Source organism: Ptychodera flava, chromosome 10 (genome assembly GCF_041260155.1).
Source record: "Ptychodera flava strain L36383 chromosome 10, AS_Pfla_20210202, whole genome shotgun sequence".
Lineage (NCBI taxonomy): Eukaryota > Metazoa > Hemichordata > Enteropneusta > Ptychoderidae > Ptychodera > Ptychodera flava.
The window spans coordinates 41,815,457-41,834,868 of NC_091937.1; the positions used below are offsets into that span (position 1 = coordinate 41,815,457).

The 19,412-nt window shown below is 37.9% G+C and overlaps 1 protein-coding gene across 1 annotated transcript in view; it reads right to left on the reverse strand.

Moving 5' to 3' along the window:
* The window catches only part of LOC139141663 (cilia- and flagella-associated protein 47-like), a 34,258-nt gene that overhangs the window by 4,928 nt on the left and 9,918 nt on the right, over nucleotides 1–19,412 (reverse strand). The window contains exons 16-43 of the mRNA XM_070711249.1: nucleotides 19,022–19,152; nucleotides 18,307–18,429; nucleotides 17,637–17,846; nucleotides 17,145–17,295; nucleotides 16,206–16,781; nucleotides 15,658–15,856; nucleotides 15,093–15,227; nucleotides 14,336–14,610; nucleotides 13,596–13,839; nucleotides 13,062–13,298; nucleotides 12,366–12,594; nucleotides 11,633–11,825; nucleotides 11,043–11,140; nucleotides 10,623–10,739; nucleotides 9,510–9,908; nucleotides 8,728–9,007; nucleotides 8,037–8,294; nucleotides 7,181–7,627; nucleotides 6,257–6,462; nucleotides 5,752–5,895; nucleotides 5,271–5,389; nucleotides 4,591–4,797; nucleotides 4,113–4,347; nucleotides 3,568–3,743; nucleotides 2,513–2,732; nucleotides 1,894–1,998; nucleotides 1,316–1,472; nucleotides 409–667 (exon numbers count right to left, since the gene is read on the reverse strand). Of these exons, the coding sequence (XP_070567350.1) occupies nucleotides 409–667; nucleotides 1,316–1,472; nucleotides 1,894–1,998; nucleotides 2,513–2,732; nucleotides 3,568–3,743; nucleotides 4,113–4,347; nucleotides 4,591–4,797; nucleotides 5,271–5,389; nucleotides 5,752–5,895; nucleotides 6,257–6,462; nucleotides 7,181–7,627; nucleotides 8,037–8,294; nucleotides 8,728–9,007; nucleotides 9,510–9,908; nucleotides 10,623–10,739; nucleotides 11,043–11,140; nucleotides 11,633–11,825; nucleotides 12,366–12,594; nucleotides 13,062–13,298; nucleotides 13,596–13,839; nucleotides 14,336–14,610; nucleotides 15,093–15,227; nucleotides 15,658–15,856; nucleotides 16,206–16,781; nucleotides 17,145–17,295; nucleotides 17,637–17,846; nucleotides 18,307–18,429; nucleotides 19,022–19,152 (6,130 nt within the window). The remainder of the gene's footprint in view (nucleotides 1–408; nucleotides 668–1,315; nucleotides 1,473–1,893; nucleotides 1,999–2,512; nucleotides 2,733–3,567; nucleotides 3,744–4,112; nucleotides 4,348–4,590; nucleotides 4,798–5,270; nucleotides 5,390–5,751; nucleotides 5,896–6,256; nucleotides 6,463–7,180; nucleotides 7,628–8,036; nucleotides 8,295–8,727; nucleotides 9,008–9,509; nucleotides 9,909–10,622; nucleotides 10,740–11,042; nucleotides 11,141–11,632; nucleotides 11,826–12,365; nucleotides 12,595–13,061; nucleotides 13,299–13,595; nucleotides 13,840–14,335; nucleotides 14,611–15,092; nucleotides 15,228–15,657; nucleotides 15,857–16,205; nucleotides 16,782–17,144; nucleotides 17,296–17,636; nucleotides 17,847–18,306; nucleotides 18,430–19,021; nucleotides 19,153–19,412) is intronic.

A 19,412-nucleotide genomic window follows, 5' to 3' on the forward strand; every position in this document is an offset into this window, starting at 1 on the left:
TGATCAAAACTTATCATTGTGTATAGCAACCATGGGTCTCTATACAGGCTATTGGGGTGAAAAGGTTAATATTTGGAGTTTACCCTTTCATCAAAATGGTTTGGTCTAAACTGATTGTTATCAATGGTGATTGCGGACCTGTCTACAGGGAATTGGTGGTGTACAGGTTAAACTTGATTGTACCACTAAAAGTTGATCTGTAGAAATAGCGAAATTCCTGCAGATACACTTCTAACTTTTGTAAATTATCTTGCACCTCTTTTACCTTCTCACCACCATATTTTGGTAGAGTCTTATTGTTCTTTATGGCAAAGTTTGACCACTACAAAAGTAAATGGGGGTCAAAGGTGTAACCTGTCACTACCAGAGTTAGGTGAGGCAAACAACAAACTGCATGGAATGACTCACCTTCTAGCACAGGGGTGGTCAGGTTGTGATGATGGCAAGTACTCCCAGCTGCTCCCATCTTCTTTCCTCACTGAAATGATCAGCAGAGCTTCATGGAGATTCATGTTGTCGGGGGCAAAGGTCAGGGGGATGTCTATGTTAGTTTTGGCAGGGACTGGAATATTGCTTGGGTTCTTCAGGAGAAGACAGAAGGCAGAATCCGATTGGACGATGTTTTTGTCTAACCCAGCATTAACACCAGTGATGACATCTTTGTTATCTGAAATGAGAATAATGATTTTCCACTTGTTACCACGGCAATGAACAGAGCCATATGATTACCATGGCAATGGCAAAGCCGCCTTGGGGGCTTATACCAGTGTAAACTTAACAAAAGCTGACAATTATTTGGATAAAAGATACAATAATACAGGTTCCAACTGATTCATTGTAAAACATTGTATAGCAGTTTTCCTATCTCTGAATCTATCAAGATTGCCTTTAAAAACATCCCCATAAGAATCCTATGAGATCATCATGGCACTTAAATCTGATCCATAGGATTAGAATGGGACTTCTGAAATATGATAGGATGGACAAGGGATTTTTTTCAAAATTATCCCTGTTATCTTATCCAAAATGACCATCATTAATTGTCCAAATGTCCAATTTCCATTACTACGAGTTCTCGACCAGTTAGAATCCCATAGGACACCATTATCATTGTAAGACTCTGCCACACAGGATTCCTGTGGGATGTCATTGCCATTTCAAGTTCTTGGCACTCAGCAATCTTATATGATGCAATTGTCACTATAAGTCACTGTTCAATAGCAATGCTATAGGACACTGGGAATACAGCCAGCAACTGCAAACAGTAAACTGAAAGACATTGCTTCTCAACATTCAAAGCAGAGAGAGTTCTTACCAGAGAGAATGACATCCACCAGTACAGTCTGATCCATTGGATTACGGAATGGTATTATCAATGATGTGTTAGCTCCCAATGATGCACTGATGCTGACTGGGTCCACTGGCCGCGGTGTTAAACCATTGCCAGATGACATATACACCAAATCACCAAGCTGAATCAAAGAAAAAATATTTACAATTTTTGTATGATAACTTTACAAGAAGATGATAAGTATAGAGTTGTACACCATTAAGTTTTTTCATAGCAAGAAATGACCGACAGACAACTTTGTGAACAAAGCTGGCACTTCGCAGAACACTAATCTAATACTTTGTGAGGCAACAAATATTACTGACATATACAGAATGCTATTTACATATTGCAGCTGTACACAACTCTATGCTGTGTATTGTATCATCAAATATCAGGTATCATTATACTTTCCAATGTAAATTGTATCTGCCAATCTGAAAATCCATAACAATCAACTCTGAATTTCAGGATAAACTTTGACAATTCTTTTGCTGTTCATATAAGCGTATCAAATAACTAGTCAAATCTGTAAATTTGGTCCAGAAAAATAACATTTTTACCTGAGGACAAGTGAATGCAATCTTGGCAGCGTGGTCTCCTTGTCCAAGACAAGATGGCATAAACTGTAGTGGGATGTTGATGCTGGAGTGTGGTGCCAACACAATCTGAAACAGAACACAAAATGTCTCACTAAATGCTGAAAAAAGACTAAAAGCCTTAACCCTTTGACTGCTGTAATTTTACCCACCAAAATTTTAATATTTCACCAATTTTTGTGAACTTTTCTGTAAGTTTTGTGGACAAATGGATATCACATTTCATCAACTACACTTTTTTACCAAAATTTTGGCAAAAACCAGACAAAATTTGACTGTGGGATATTTTATAAAGGTGACAAAAATAGACTTTGGCACTCAAAGGGTTTTTCTTTTCACCCTCAACTTCCTGTAACAGGTCCACACTCACCATTGATAACAATGCGTTTGGGTTAAACCATAGTGGTGGTAGGGTTAATCATTTGCAAGGGTGCAGGAATTATACAGGTTTTCCAAATAGTGGTAAAAACACTGCTCTTAGATCTAATTGAACATTCATTGACGGCATGCCAACTGAGTGAAAGGGATACGGCAACATCTAACATATACAGTACAATGTTTTGAAATACACTGGTAGATTTACCTTTCTGTCCATGTCAATTTCCAGAGTGAAGTTATTGGGGTTGGTATTGCTTGGTGTCAATTGCAGTGTTTCTTCTGTAGGGTTTGATAATTCTATATACTGTCTGGTCCATTTGCCTAGCTCACACTCCATGTGTGGTAACACTACTGGGGCTGGGGTCTCCGCTATCAGCTTCAGATTATACCAAAACTCACCAACTTGCTCATTCTGGAATATCAAGCTGTAAAAACAAGGGACATGTGATAAAATGGTGAGTCTAAAGTAACTGTTTTCAAAATCAAATGATTTAAAATTTGGCATATTACCGTGGGTACTGAATACAGAATGCTACGATAATACATGTACTGATAAAAGCTATCAGATTTCAATATCACTGGATCACAGCCTTCAGAATAGTTTCCATTTGAATGCTTTTATTCTTCTTCAGCCTGTACTAAAATCTGTTGCATTGCACAAGTTTTCTTTGTCAATGACAGTGTTTTCCTGTACTGACAAGTGTTTCTCATTTAAAGGTATACAGTCACCTGTAATCTAAATATGCCCATATATGGTCAAAGGGGCGTTCCTTGGTATTCTAAATACCCATGTGAGGGCGCTGTTTTTAAAAAGCGGCCACCCGCTTAAAATCTGTGATTGGTTAGATTTTCTCTTTCAATGGTAACTGTGGCAAAATTGGAATAGGTGACAGTATGCCTTTAATGAACTGTATATCTCCATCAATGACAGTGTTTGCCTTGAATGACAAAATGTTCCCTTTTCTCTGACAATGTGCTTAACCCTTCAATACCAAATTTTCTCTGTCAATGAAAAACTATTTCTTCTTCAATGACACATGGTTTTACCCAAACAGATAGAACAGCATTCCTTCCGAAAATGAAGTTGCCTTTAAAAACTGGAAATGCAACTTTCACAATAAGGCAATGTGACTTCCTAGTGCTGAAAATCCCCTGCAATAATAAAGTATGCCACAGTCAGTAGCAAACTGTATCCTCTCTATGCTAGTACAGTACGGTATATGTCACTCATTCCACGACAGCTGACAACTCCATACATACCTGCCAGTAAATTCTCCAACAACAGCTGGTGCATATGTGAGTTGATACATGGTTCTCTGTGCTGGAGTCAGTGACATGCTCTCACTACCACTCAATCCTTCTCCTTCAACGATGACATCAAATGTCAAATCATTGACTGTTGGGTTGGATATGCTCACTTCCATCACTGCTGCTGACTGTATAGAAGAAAAAAAAGAACTTTTAGCACAAGTTTTATAAATGTTCTAAAATTACTCTAAAAATGAAAGGAAAAAAGTACGCAGACTGATAAGTAACAATAACTAAAGGGATAGTTACACTAGTGACAAGAAGCATGGCTGTTCCAAAACATGTTGATCTCTGTACAAAAAGTTTACGAATTTCACTGCTAAAATTTTGGTCAGCCATATTATTTTATACAATGAAGTGTGATCTCAATACAGGATAATGGGATGAAAATATCAGGGTTGCGGTGACTTTAACATATGAATCTGATTGTTAGCAAAACTGACACAAGTACAGCATGCAGAAAGTAATCAAATTATCAAACTTTAGAAGTGACTGACCTGTGCAGCACATGTAATTTCCAGGGTATTTTCAGGAGGGGGTGGTTGACTGACAACCTCCACAGAATACCAAACTCTGTACCCTTGTCTGCGTGCAACTTTATCTTTGGATGATTTCTTCTTTGTTTTGGATGAGGTGCTGGCTTTGCTGGCATTGGACTGAGCTGATTGGTTAGACTGGCCGGAACGACCGCTTTCCGGTCGACTGGCATCTTCACCATCGCTGTCAGCGTCACTGCAATAGAAATAGTACAGTGAAGTGATTATATCCTCGAAACAAAAAAAATTATTTATGTAACTTGTCAAACCCTGTCATCTACTTCATGGAAATGACATTGTTTCATCCAATAATAATGATCACTACAGTAGATTTTGTTTCTACAGATACCATTCGTATGCAATGCCTTGTACCTGTGATCATAATTACAGTTGTTGAGGGAAGCCGTTGACATGTGATAAAGATGACATCACCACTTACTTCAAATTTGCTGTGCCTCCTGCAATGAAGGACAGAATACCCTTGAAAGTTCCTCGTTTCCATGGCGATGCCATCAGGGTGTAGTCTTCTTCTTGTCCAGGCAACACAGTCATGACAGGTGGTCCAGTAATAATATTCAAATCAGATACCGCTCTGTACACCATCTTATTGGATGTTACATTGGGTACCTTGATGGTCTGAGTGACACTGTAGATAGAGAAAATTGAATTTAAGATTAGCATATCATTAAGAATGGAGGGTAATTTGTTGACCAGAACATGACAGCTTCTTGTGTAGTCAATTTGTCAACGGGTGGACTTATATGGGATTTAATATGGCATAAGATAGCCCAACATGAAACAGGAACTCAGGTAACTTTACACACGATTGGATCCAAGTATACCCGATGACATATACTGGTAAGTTATATAGGATTTGACATGACATAGAATACACAGATATATCTCACAGGATGTTTTGTCATACAGGATTCAATAAGGTATTACCATGAAACAAAATACAGTGTACTATATTATATGCTGTAATCATTGGAGAAAAAACTGTTTGATTCACTAGATGAAATAATTTTGGCTGATGACACAAATTGAAATTCTGAATACCTACACACCTGACATTACATGTATTTTATCAGTCAACATTTTTATCTCTGGCCTACTTACACTTGTCTGGCTTGACATTGCAGAGTGATGTGATCCAGGGCCAATGGCTTCTGTCCCAAGCCTTGAAGATGGAATATATGATCTGTGTTGTTGTCAACATTATGCAGAACCAGTTTACCCTAAAATACAAATACAGGTAGTTCACATTAATTTATATGGTTGTGAAAAAATAATCAATCATTCAGGCTTAAACTTACAACATTCAATATAAATAATTTGATATGAGCAACTAAATGGAGATCAGGACCAAGTTTGGCTCATTACACAACCAACCTTATTGAACATGACAATGTAAAATGTGCATGTGTTTTTGAAATTTGTTGAATTCATGTCAAGAGAAATGTTAGAGTGAATTTCACTAATATTTTACACCTTTCACCACCAGTCTGAGGTACAATCCAATTCTTTCTCGATGAATGGGTGGACCTTTATACTTTAAAGTGGGGGTGACAGGCTGAAAGTGGCAAGAAGTTGTACTTACTGATGAATAGGATTCCAGTGAAGGTCTGAACATGAGAGGATAGTATGATGTCTGCATGGCTTTTGCCAGTATGTATGGAGGTCCATGGAATCCAAAACCTTCTATGCTTGCTTGTAACGGCCAGTCATGTGGTGTCTGGTTCACCTGTACATCAGAGAGGAGTTGAAAGTTGGTTATGTTTACAGCATAGAAAGCAATACGATATTACAAAAGCTGGTAGTAAGTCTTGTATTCCATATATATGCTCAACATTGTCAGACTTGCAAGGAAACATGATTTGTTCAAGTTGACATCATTCGAATAAAGTGTGGAGAAGTTTTGGCAAATGATACCAAAGCAACAAAAACACATCATGTGTATTGGTATAGGAAAAGTACATGGATTTCAGAAATGTCACATTCAAAGGGCACTCTGAAATAAACGCACATATTGACATTACATGCTAGTACATGTGTTACATAATTTTCACCAACTACAATTCGGGAATCGGATGTGTTTCACTTACTATTGGTATTTCCTGTGTAATAGATTGATGTACTGGAGCTGTGAATTCAATCTCAGCAGCCGTTCCCTCTGGATTGACTGTACACTCAATCTGATAGACACGGATGTCATTGGGAGCTCGAAGGGTCACACGGCACGGGTAATGTCCGGATCCTTTTGGTACAAACTTGATAGCCAATGGAACCGCGCCTTCTTCCAAGACAAGACCTGGAATGGAGATACAAATATAGACATTGATAGTGTTAGAGTCAGCTGCTGTGAGTTTACGAATCTTTGTGAGACAAAATTCACGCAGTGTGAAGTCTGGCTTGATAAATTTTGATCTATGGATGAAGTGTTATGTTGACAGATTTGAAACAAACAGTATTAGCCAGTCATGCTAACTTTCATATATGAATGATTTCATCTCAATGGCTGTAATTGTGTGTATGATAATAAATACAATATTACATGCATGACATTATCTGCAGTCAACATAAATTCAGCACAAATTTCATCAGTTCTGAACCAGTATTCACTCCTGCAGGTCTTGGGTGGATGTGGATCACACGACATCTGATCACTGTGGTTTCCACAGTGACATTTTGGGTAATGAAACATCATTTTTAACATCTTCTATGCATAATTACTGAATGTATTGTTGAATTTTCAAACAGAATCCAAGGATAAATCCTTTGAGTGCTGTAAATTTACAATTTTTTATGAATTTCTCTGTAATCGTTTTGACAACTTTGGACTTGATGGAAATCACTTTTCATAAAGGAAATCACTTTTCATTGGCTACAGTTTTTGATCAAAATTTTGGAAAAAATCTGAAAAATATTTGTGTGGGTTACATTTTATACAGGCGACAAAAGTTGACTTAGAATAGGGTAGTACATTTAGGAGTTATATCAAGACAATAACATTCAATTTTCCTATTTACCTGCCGATGATTTCTGAGTTGGACTTGACATTTCACCTCCACCCTCTCTCACTGTCTGAACTCTTGTCTTACTGGGTAGTGTCAATGTAACTGTGGCTGGAGCTGAGAAGAATTTGGAACTCAATTCCACCTCAAACACTTTACTTTTGGTATCTTTGTTTGCCAAAGTTGCTGGTGACTTGAACTTTGTCAGAATGTCTTCCCTGCTGCTGGATGCAAGTTCTAGTTTCGCAATGGCTGCAGTCACAGAGCTGCTCGACAGAGTCCCCGTTATTTTTCTGCGTTCGATTTCCTTGCTGGACATTCTTTGCTGGGCTGCGATCACCAGGGCATTTTCTCTGGCCTTGTTGGCGATTGGAATGTGAATTTCCTCTTGTAAAGTGTTGTTTGTTTCACATCTCCAGTAAATAATTCTCTCATCACCTCCATAAATACCACGACCACTTCCTATAAAATGTGACAGAACAATCATGGAATTAAATTGAAATTCTGTCTGTTCAAGGTTAATCACTTTACGGTCTACATGTACCTACATTGTGCTATAGTTGAAATGTTAATAGAGTTCGATTTTAATTTTAGTCACAGAAATGTCAAAACGCTACAAAACTACAGAAAAGAAGTACCCTATGTGCTTTTCTTCATAAAATCTTCCTTAGAGTATATGGGCATATATGGTATTTGTATAACTGAGTCTGTATATCAAAACAGTAAACTTCTCAGAAAATGCTTTACGTTTTCATAAATTTTGTGAAATCTGTGCATAATTGTGGGGTCAAATATTGATCATTGTCTTAAATATAACATCTTTAAAAGATGTAACAAAAGAGTAAAGTAAATTTCATGAAGAGTTCCATACCTGCGGCGGCAGCACTACTGATGCGGACACTACTGGGACTAGGTCTGTATGGCACCATGGATGGACTGGGCAACGTAGCTATGGCTTCAATAGAGTAGAGGAACTCTCCAATCTTCTCATTGATCAGCAGGATAGAACACTGTCTGTGTCCGGGATTGAACGGTAAGAACTCAACCTCCACTGTGGCCGACTCATTCAGACTCAGATGAACCAATGATTGTGAACAGAAAAAGTAACTTAGTTGGTTACCTTTGTCACCTAGTGTGAAACAACAAAAAGTAGAATATTCAAATTAGTACGGTTAATGAATGACCCTGACTTTGGAATTGAATACATCATTAATTTGGGAATGTGAACAATAATGATATCACATTGATAGCAAAACTTAATTGACTATTCACTTGATATCAATATCATTTCACTGAACACGGATGTGAAGAGTGTGAAGCACTAAATTTCTTTTCAAACACGATAACCTCCCAGCACAATTGACTTCTAGCTCTCAATTTTTTTTATTTTTCAATACTGCTATAAATGGCAATTTTAATATTAAATCCAACATCATTCAACGAAAGTTTGAAACAAAAGCACTATCATATGCAAACAGATAACTTCCAAAACTGCCAACATCTCACACTTTCCAAGGAACATTCCAATCATAACCTTCTATCGTTTATTCAAAGTAGTCTACCTTCCAATGTAGTGTTCATTTTGACAGCGACATCATCCGCCTTTGGTGGTGACGGTGCTCTCTCTTTCCTCTGACCATGGTCAATCTTGGACTTGACTTTCTTGGCTTCAGTGGGTTTAGATTTCAGGAATCCAGATTTAGCGTTGTTGTCAGACATTGGGAAGTTAGAACTGGATTCTACCATGACCACCCGGAATTCTCCGGCTTCATCGAACGGATTGTTAACATTGATCATCACCTTGTACAACTCATAGCATGGGTTCTCTATCTTGTACACATGCTGCAATGATAATGAGTGATAATACATTATAATGAATGATAATACATGATAATGAATGATAATACATGATAATGAATGATAATACATGATAATGAATAGTAGTACACTATGATAACATAGATGTTTTGGCAACTTGTCTATTCCTATTGTAAGCAAAATCTTCTAAATATTAACATTTGTCGATAATATGAGTATACAAGTAAAATCAGTAACTTTCATTTCAATTTAGTTTCACATTTTTGATATTTTAAATCTTTTCACTGGGCTATTTATTCACTTATGTGCCAGTAAAATAATAGAAACTAATTTATCACGCATTTTCTCTTGGATTTAATTTAGCTGATCTCATCTGTCACTGTCAGTGAAAATGGTGAAATTAAATCAAAGTGAATAACTAATGCTTTTACAGTCTCCAACCTCTACATAACTAATAGAATGACAGAAGTAGTGCAGTGAAAGGAGAGTTACTGCCATACCAGTAACGGTAATTATAAATACATACCAGTGGTTCAATGTTGTCAATTGCTGTTCTCAATGTAAACACCATTGTAGCCGCTGTGGCAGATCCTGCACGTCTGCCGACCAACACCAGGTAAGCCTCGGCAGGTCGTAAATAACGACTTGTGAATTCCACGGGCAAGTCACTCTTCCCTCTTGGTGAAATGGTCACCTGATCACCGCGGGGCAGGTTGAAATCCCTGGCATCTCTGCCAGAGATGGATGCGTGGTAGATCAGTGATTTGTTGCTGGGGTTGGTCAGCCGGACTTGCCTCAACACAGAGGAATGTAATGTGCCGATGAATTCTACCGATGCCTTGGGGATGTAGTGAGGCAGTCTTTGGTAAAGATGGGCACACAGGAAGAGAAGAGCCACAGGGTTGGGATCTGTGATATCTATTGCCTGCAGATGAAAATGAAACAAATAATGTTACTTTGTTACCCATTGATTTACTCAGGTAGATCATGTATGGTTTATACTGAGTTTCATTAAAGTAGCATGTGCCTTGGGGACAGACATTTGGATGTTCAGTTTTAATATTACAACACTCTTCTGGTCTATTACTTGTGGAGGCTAAAGGAATAATTAAGTTTTCACCATCTTATTTTTTTTGAAAATTGAAAATTCAATTTTCCCCAAATAGTTAACACAGGGGTGACTGCCATTTTGAATTTCAACTGCGGTTAAATTTGTTTCTCCAGTACCAACATTTGCACAGTGACACCTGATTTTCGTTTTTGATTTTAAAAGAGTATAGCTGAAAGTTGGAGCAAAAGTTTTAGTCTTTCACTCTGAAGACAAGTCTACCTAAAGTTTTTAAACAGATTTCTCTTCTGTTTGAAGCTAACTACCTGATGTAAACTGAAACAAAATGAGTAATCAGCTACTCAATTTTCACTTGGAATGTGTTTACATAACCTTTATTTTTAAAGTACATGTACAATTTGTAATTTAACAAAGTTGCTGCTCATTTTCCTCTGACAGAAATATCATGTTGTGACCTTCCAGTGTGACTTGCTCTGTGTTTTGATATGATACAATGAGGCAACTTTTCAGAGGTTGTGAAGAATTTTGAGAAAGACTCCAGCATATTCAAGACTTGTAAATACCACCTACCTGTATATCATAGTCCAGGCCTATACATTTGAATGCACTGACAACTTTCAAAGTGTTGTGCAAGCACTGCTCTGCTGTGTTGGGAAAAGTGTACATCTCATCAAGGTGACTCTTAGCCTGGTGAGGATATGAAACAGTATTGGATTGGAATTAGCATACATCATGGTCAACAGAGAGTAGTAGTTCTTGAAAAACACATGTAATACCTCCTTAATAAGATGGGGCTTGTCTATGTAAATCTATGTATATTAAATGACATAATAATTTTACAGTTACATAGAAAAGATTGGGATTTGGCCATACCATGGTGGTAAAATATTGGTGAACGGTCTTTGAATTCAAAATACTTTGAAGTGGGAAGAAATATTGACAGAACTGCTTTTATCACAGTTTCATATAGGCTTCATAGATGCTACTCACTAGGAATGGTATATGGGCAGCCAGGACAGCAGCTAGGACTAAGCCATCTAGAAGATCAAAGTCAAAGTTGACAATCCATCGAGATGGTGGTACACCTCCTGTAATGTGAAAACAATCAATGAAGTGTTGAGTGGATTTGTATTAGGATGCAACAACTCAGTTTTAAAACAAGACTGATTAACATGACTTGCACAGCAGAAATAAATCCTCATCCTTGCAATCATCGTTGCTGTCATCGTCATCGTCATCATCATCATCATCATCATCATCATCATCATCATCATCATCATCATCATCATCATCATCATCATCATCATCATCATCATCATCATCGCCACCATCATCATCATCGTCACCATCATCATCATCATCATCATCATCATCATCGCCATCATCATCATCATCATCATCATCATCATCATCATCATCATCATCATCATTGTCATCATTGGCATGTCGATACCATCTGCTCTAAATAATGATCAATTACTTTATGATAACGCATCATGATTTTCATATTGAAGCAATGATTTGTGAGAATGAGTGACTATTTTTCCCATCAAGCACTGCAGTGATTATGAAATTCTTACCTTTACCACAGTCTTTCCAGATCACATGGCGTTGTTGTTCATAATGATGGTTCAGCCATGACAGAAGAATTCTCTCTCCGACTGAATATACATTGCTACATGTTGGGTTTGGGTTGATAGTTGGCAATGCTACACTACCAGGGCTGGGCATTGTGCGGAACTGTCGAGGTGTTATACGGGCCAATAATAATACCTATATACACAAACAAAGAGATATTAGATCATCTAAAATAATCTTTTCAAAGATGTCAATCGATTTTAAGATGCAAATCAGAGGAACTCACAAAGGAAGTATCTTGCACTCCCTAAAATTTGGTTGCATCTGATATGAGAACACATTATAGCTTGTATGTTCTCCGACAATTGTAAAGTAATGTTGGGTTAGTTTAATGTCAGGAACACATAGTTTCTGGGTATCAAGATGTACCCTCTGGTTATTTCCCACCAACCAGTTGGGGTTAGGCTAAATGTTGAGTGTCTGAGAGTCTAACTGTCACAGAATGTCATAAATTAATCCCAATACTGTATTAGGAGGGTTGTTACTCAATGGATATTTACAACCCAGACATAGTTGGGTCTAGGGTTACGTTAAGGATAACATAAAATATGAAGTGTCCAAGGGATAAACATTTAGTGGCCAACTGTCCTACAACCATATTTCTCAGTGACATTTCCATGCCTGAAAAATATCAAATATTTCATAATAACTAAAATTTCTTTTTTATTTTCCTACCTTGAGTATTTGTAGAATCAAATCAGTCCATGCTCTCTTGGAGACAGATTCAAACAAGGCTTCATCCAGCACACTTTCTGTGACTTCAATTTCAATTTTAGCTTTCTGTCTACTTTCCCGTTCTCTCTTCTGAGACTTGATGTGTTCCTGTAGCTTGACCCATCTTCTGTAGTCTTTGGGTCCCAGTAAGTATTCTGGTTTGATGAATGCTACGGATGCACCTTGACCCCTGTGAAAAACAAACACAGCCACAGAAAGATATCATGAGTCAGTGTTAAACACAGAGCAACAACCCCATAGCCCTAACTTTAGTTGAATCCTAATGTTTTCTATTATATGGTTGGTTCTATTCACAAGGAACTTGGGAATGCCAGTCCAAAGCAACTGTCTACCAGTGCTTACACTGTTGCTATTCAGTTTCACTGAGCTATTTCATATCGTGACCTTGAACCTGAAAATGTCCAAATGTCACAGAGCAAACATTTACATCATGTTACGATGAAACAATTAAGCAGTGGAATACTCCTTTTGATTAGATTTTCTGTGATCTTTCATCCTGTTCACCCATTTCCTTGTACGCATGTCCAAACATCCTACTCAAAACAATTGGCATGTACCAAAATCTCATGGGAAAAGGGTAAGAACTATAATTTATCACCACCAAATTGAATATTCCAGATCATTTCAAAATCTCACCTCAAAAACGTGAGCAATGTAGAGTGCTGCCAATGCAACTGTAGGACTCTCTCTGTGGCATCAGCTGGTAACGGCTGGTTAATAGGTATTCCTGGTACAGCTTTGCCGGTTAAATGTGCTACCAGATCATAGACTGTACGGCTGAGTCCTTTCTTGTGACTACTACCACTGCCAGCATCAACTCCACGTGGTGGTTTGTCAGCCGCTGCTTCTCCCAGGGAATTCCGAGTCACTCCACTGTGGGAAATTATATCAAGGAAGTCATCGTGTCTTAGTAAAATGGACTTGATCTTCACGTAAAGCTAAAATTGCAAATTTAACAGTTTTGTTCACATAGTGTGAATTTGCCATATCTGGGTCTGTAGGCCAGTGTGTACAAATACACTGCTGTATGGTTGACAATATGCAGTATGAATTCAGACCAATTTGAATGACCCACAAATGTTCAACCCATGTTACGTGATGGGAGTGGCCAATCTTTTGTTGACTTATACTGGTTCATTCTGTATCATTGATGTTTACAAATATACTTACGATCTGAGTCCATCAGGTATAGTGACTGGGTTAGGACCACCAGGCCAGCCTTGTAATGTTATCCATCTCTGTACGGCCATGAGCACTTCTTGATGGAATAATCCTTCCTCTGTATCTTCATTTGGAAATGCTGCTGAGCCCAGTGATCTAGACGCCAAGTCTTGCCGGCTGTTACCTTCCATTTCGGCATCCATTGCCAGGTGATTGGCAGCGCCATCACGAGGTGTGCTTGGATATGTGGATTCTACAACAAGGGAGGGGAGATGTATGTCAAAGCATTGCACAAAAGAATTTTAAAAGATTTTTTTTTAAATATCTTTATCTCCTTGTCAGCATTGAACTTGAGTTCAGAAATGTGGATGGACATATGTAAATGAAGGGCTTGGACCTGTACATTTGCAAACATTGGGTGAGCACTTGTGAAAAACCCATACATGTACCCACCACATTTAATTGGGCCTCACGGATACACATGCCGTGTTTCATGAGCTGAGCTCTGAAAACACCAAACTGGGAACACGATATGTCAAGAAATCCTCTACATAAGGAAAGTTCTTTCTTTATTGACAAGTTCTATTTTGATGTGATACAACAGCAGCGATGTCAAATCTATGACTTGGGTGTCAGTGTTTTAAAAATATTAGCAGCGTCAGTATTTTGTAAGAATTATATCCCATTGATTGATGGATACTTTAGAGAGTTTTCATTGATATGAGAAATATACATGTAACGTAACTCACCAGTAACACTTGCGGATGAATCTTCATAAGTTGATGTGGTAGACACAAATCTACTTGTAGAGCTGGTACTAGCCCTGGTTGACGGCCGTGTTGGGGAATCCACCGGCATGATCACTGCTTCACCGACGTTGAGACTTTCTTTAGACTGACTACGTCGACCTTTGACACTTTTGCCCTGCTCTGTGACAATCTGGTGATCAGCACGGTGTTTTGCAATGAATGGATATGCTGTCAGTAGACAGTTATCTGCTGTGGCTGTCACTGGAATAGAGAAACTGAAAGCAGAGAACAGAATAGAATGTTGATGTTTTCATCTCTGATAGTTACAACATCACCTGACATGACTATTTTAGCTCTACATTTAATGATGATGAAAAAAACTTTTTCATGTCAAAGGTCAACATCAAATGTCTGATGGAAACTGACTTGACAAGTGAGGGAGGTTAGAGGTCAATTATTTCTTGCTATATTTTGACCCTTGACCCTTTGTTTAATTTTAAATCTTCCCTATTTTCTCTTTATACACTGAAGTAAAAATTTAACACCAGGATAGTTGTGGTCTTTCCTTACTGATTCAACATTTATATTCGTGTGTAGGTATATTCTGAACATCTTGACCTAAAATGAAGACAATATAATTTTTGGAGTGAGTAACATTCAGATTAACTCACCTGTGTCCACTTGAGTCCAGGAATGTGATGGGATGAGTGAAGGACACTGGTTTTGGTGACGAGAATGTAACATGACACTTCAATACAAATGGTTCCTCATCGCCATCATCAGCACAGCATGGTTGAATGGTCTGTCCTTCTGGAACGTAACACTCAATACAGAGAGTGTGCTACCATCGTCCATTTCAATGTCAGGAAGGTCAACATCTATCACTGTCTCTCTGGAAATTATATCAGGGAGAAATGCACATAGGTCAATATGACAAATAGTGTGTAAGGGAAGAGATGTACGTAGATACTGACTGACAATAAGCTGTCACAGGCATAGTTACTTCTTAACAGCATAACAAGAGATATTGAAATACTACATAATTTTTCAATCCACTTGGTAGTTCTATTGTCTTCTTGAAATCAACGTTTTCTTTCAAAACAATCTCAGTCCTCAGAAGCATCAAAAACTTATAAATATATATTCATACATTTTGATATATAATTTTTGTGAGTTCAATGACTGACCCCATTTGCATCACTAGATATTATCAGTCAATCATATTGCTAGATCACAGCTGCGTCAGTGTCAGCCAACCAATGAGATTTGACCTTCTAGAGCACACTATTTGTCTGAAGGTAGATAAATGCTAGATTACTTACTTTCTAAATCCTGATGCATGTATACTGAATTCCTCGGAGATCTCAGTACACAATGGTACGGGTGTCAAGACGATAGCCAGTGGGTCAAATTTCAAGTTGGGTGCTTTCAGTTCACCGATGAGATGCAAATGACGATATGGTTTATTATAATCATCATTAATTATTAATGTGGCTTTGGTCTCATAGCAACCTGGTGCACCTGTAAATGTAATACAAACTTAATCTTATTCACTGACCATTTAAGTATTCCATCAAATCCAAAATTGCAGTCTGTGTATTACATTAATCTGATCTCATATGTAAATTTTTGTTCAATAATCTATATGCATATCAGTAATTATTGTTAATTAGTATTAAATCTTCTAAACTCATCTGTAGTTCTTCCAGAATCAATATTTTTTCTTGATAAAATAATGCATAATGTCAGATAACATTTTGATTAGAAATTGTTTACAGCTAGTTTCTGTGGCAGTAACCACAGACAGTCACTATAACCACCTATGCCTCTTCTGAAAATGTTGCATTGATATTTTTCATGTCGTACTTACCTGGACAGAAGAGTATTCCAAGTGCATACGTTTCACCGGGTTTCAGATATCCACCTACGATGAGCTCATCTTCAGTTTCTGCAAATGGTTTGCCATTTGACTGTAGAAATCTAAACACTCCTTCTTCGAGTGCCTTGTTTGATCCTCGGAAGTCTATGTTCCATTTGAGTTCCTTGTCACTGTTGTTGACCATCATCGTACCTTTACTTTGCCCGTAGAGCCCTTGCTGCACTCCCATCTCAAAGAAACCAGATGGCAGCGAGAAGTCAAGTTTTGTATGCGACAACTGCAGTGGCTGGCGTAAACCGGTAGCGATGATGCGGCGCCTGGGTGTTGCTATGGTAACAGCAACAGGTCTGGGAGTTATAATGTGGTTGATGCTTTTACTTGACGGTGCTGGAGTTGGCGGGAATGGCGTGGGATTCGGCGTTGGCGCGTCAGTCTGGTTGATGCTCACTGGAATTATGAAATCATAAGCTGCTACCTCACTGGGTTGAAAGGTCAACTCACATTTGATGACGTCTTCTCCACCCACTGTGACTTTGTAAACTCCTGGGTTCTGAGAATCTTCACTCTCTGCAAGCAAGAAAACCATGAAGTACAAAATTCAGTCATTTTCAATAAATCACATTTTCTCTTCTCTTCACCACACATGTCACTTAACAATACACTTGTTTGGTGTTATGATATGTTGTACAGTGATGATGTACCAAAGAGTCTGGTAAACAATGCTGGAATAAAATTTCTGACGGACAAGTTCAGTTTAATACGGGAAAAAATGGGACGTTTCAAAAGTTTGATGGAGCAGGGATCGATCTAGTTACCTCATGTGTCAAATGCAATCCCGCTGACGGTATACAAGATTTTCTACACTTTTCTGTAACAGACAACACAAGGAAAAGTAGAGACGGATGTATGCCTTAGAAATAATGTACTCACCTTCCATGACATCACCGTGAAATTTCAGTGAAAAGTCAGTGTATCTTGAGAGATCAAACTCCACTTTGGCTCTGGTCTGGGCTTTGTTGATCAGTTGGAATGGCACTATCATCTTGGAACCACAGTACACACCACCAAGATGAAATGATGGCTGTAATCATAGAAGACAGAGATAGGTTTCACTGAGTGGAGCAAAGCACAGGAAACTGTTACAAACATGAGTTAAGTGGAGGAAAGTTGGCAATGTAAAAAAGATATCCTGCATGAATCCATTGGCACAGAAATGTGAAAGTTGTATTATACGGTGATGTAATGATACCATTCTTCTTTGTTTTCTTGTAGTTGTAACTCATGCATGTAGGGGAATAAATGCAAGACATACTGGTAGCTTCCCCGTCAGAAATATCTCATGGTGTGGTTATTTGATATACCTCATGTAGGTGCATCAAATTTGACAGTATATTAGACTGGATAAGCTTGCAATAAACATACCATATCAATATCAACAACAGGTGGTTCCACAGTACCACCCATTCTGAGATCAATTGTCTTCCAACCACGTATGGCTATCTGCACTCTGGTATCAAACTTCAAGACAGCGGTGGGTGTCAGCTGTACTTTAATCTCTGCTATACCACCAACAGGAACTACACCGTGTGTAGGTGTGACACTCAGACCAGGAAATGGAGTTGAATCTATCACCTAAATGGCAGACAAAACGAGTAGCTGAATTTGTCATGTTGGATGATATGTTACATGAAGTGGCAAAAGTAGTGTGTAACACAAATAGATTTCCATTAAATTTATTTCAATATTTCCCATGAATATTAACATAACTGTAATCTAGTATTGTGTTGAACAAGATTCTGTGTTTTTTGTATGAATTAATGTAGAAATTTGTCGGCATCAGCAACTGTATATATCATTGTTTGTAACACGGAACTTTTTTGTGTCTGTTCAGTATATAACGCATGAAGTGCTACAAAATAGAATTCACTTTACATGAGTATGTTAATGAGTATTGTTTAGATATGAAAATCAAATGGTGACGACATCAACTCACTCTCTTTTGTGCACTCCATATTATTCAGAGAGCACAACAGAAATTGAGAAATCTTTCTCACTCTATATGAGTTACTGTTATATATTCTATTCGACTGACCTGGAAATAAGCATGGTTTTGACTTGTGTTGTAAAGCTGTGCTGTCCTGGTTGTTGTCAGATGCAGTGGTACTGATCCAAATAGAATTCTTCTCTCAATAAACTGTACTTGAGTTGGTCCAAGCTGTGTTGTCATACAAAACAAAACCAATTAAATGTGCCATGTGTCTCTTGTCTAATTATTATTTTTACTATTACTATTATTATCATTATTATTATCATCATCATCATCATCACCACCATTATAATGTATGGTGATAATATCATAGCAAGAACTTCTAAAAGATGAAATAGAGTTTATGCAGCAGTCAATGTAGTATCTGAGGGGATGCAAATGTGTGGGACTGGATGAAATATGGCATAAAACTGAGCCAGAGGGGGTTGGGCAATTACCTCATTTAGTGTCCTTAGTCTGTTTCACCTATGGCTGTGGGATGGGGGAAATGTGGGGCAACTGCAAGATTGTCTTGCCCCAGTGAGTGGGGCATTGGGTAAATTTCACACTGGTAATTTCCAAATCCCCTACATAAGCTTGAGGTGGGTTGGGGAGGGGTGGGATGTTATTTTGACTGCTGCATTATAAAGACATTGATAATTAGACTGCTATTACGAACAGTTATTATAAGCACTACAATATCAAATTCTTAAACAATGACATTCTCAAGGTCAGCTTTGTGTTCTTATATACATATGAAAGAAAAACCTGCATCACTTACATTAGCAGTGCAGTTTAATTTGAGAGTACTTCCACCGTGTACTTGAAGAGCAAACTGTCCATCTTCAGGTGCATGGTACGATGGATGAAAGACAACTTCACATTCCAAGTCCTTGAAAGCATCCACAGTCCCTGCAATTTCAGTACAATAAACTTTTAATATTTCCAACACTTTGATTACGTCAAAATGGATACATACATTTGGACTTTAGAAAACCTTATAATTCATTTCTAGTGCACATCTTGTGTGTAAGTCGACTTTATTCTGAGACCAGTAGAGAAATTCACTTTCCATCTTCTTGTTTTTTAAATGTAAAATACAATTTTCTTCCGTTAAATAACACAGCCATTTTCAATTCCAAATGTTCGTAATTTGAGATAATTTGCTCTTC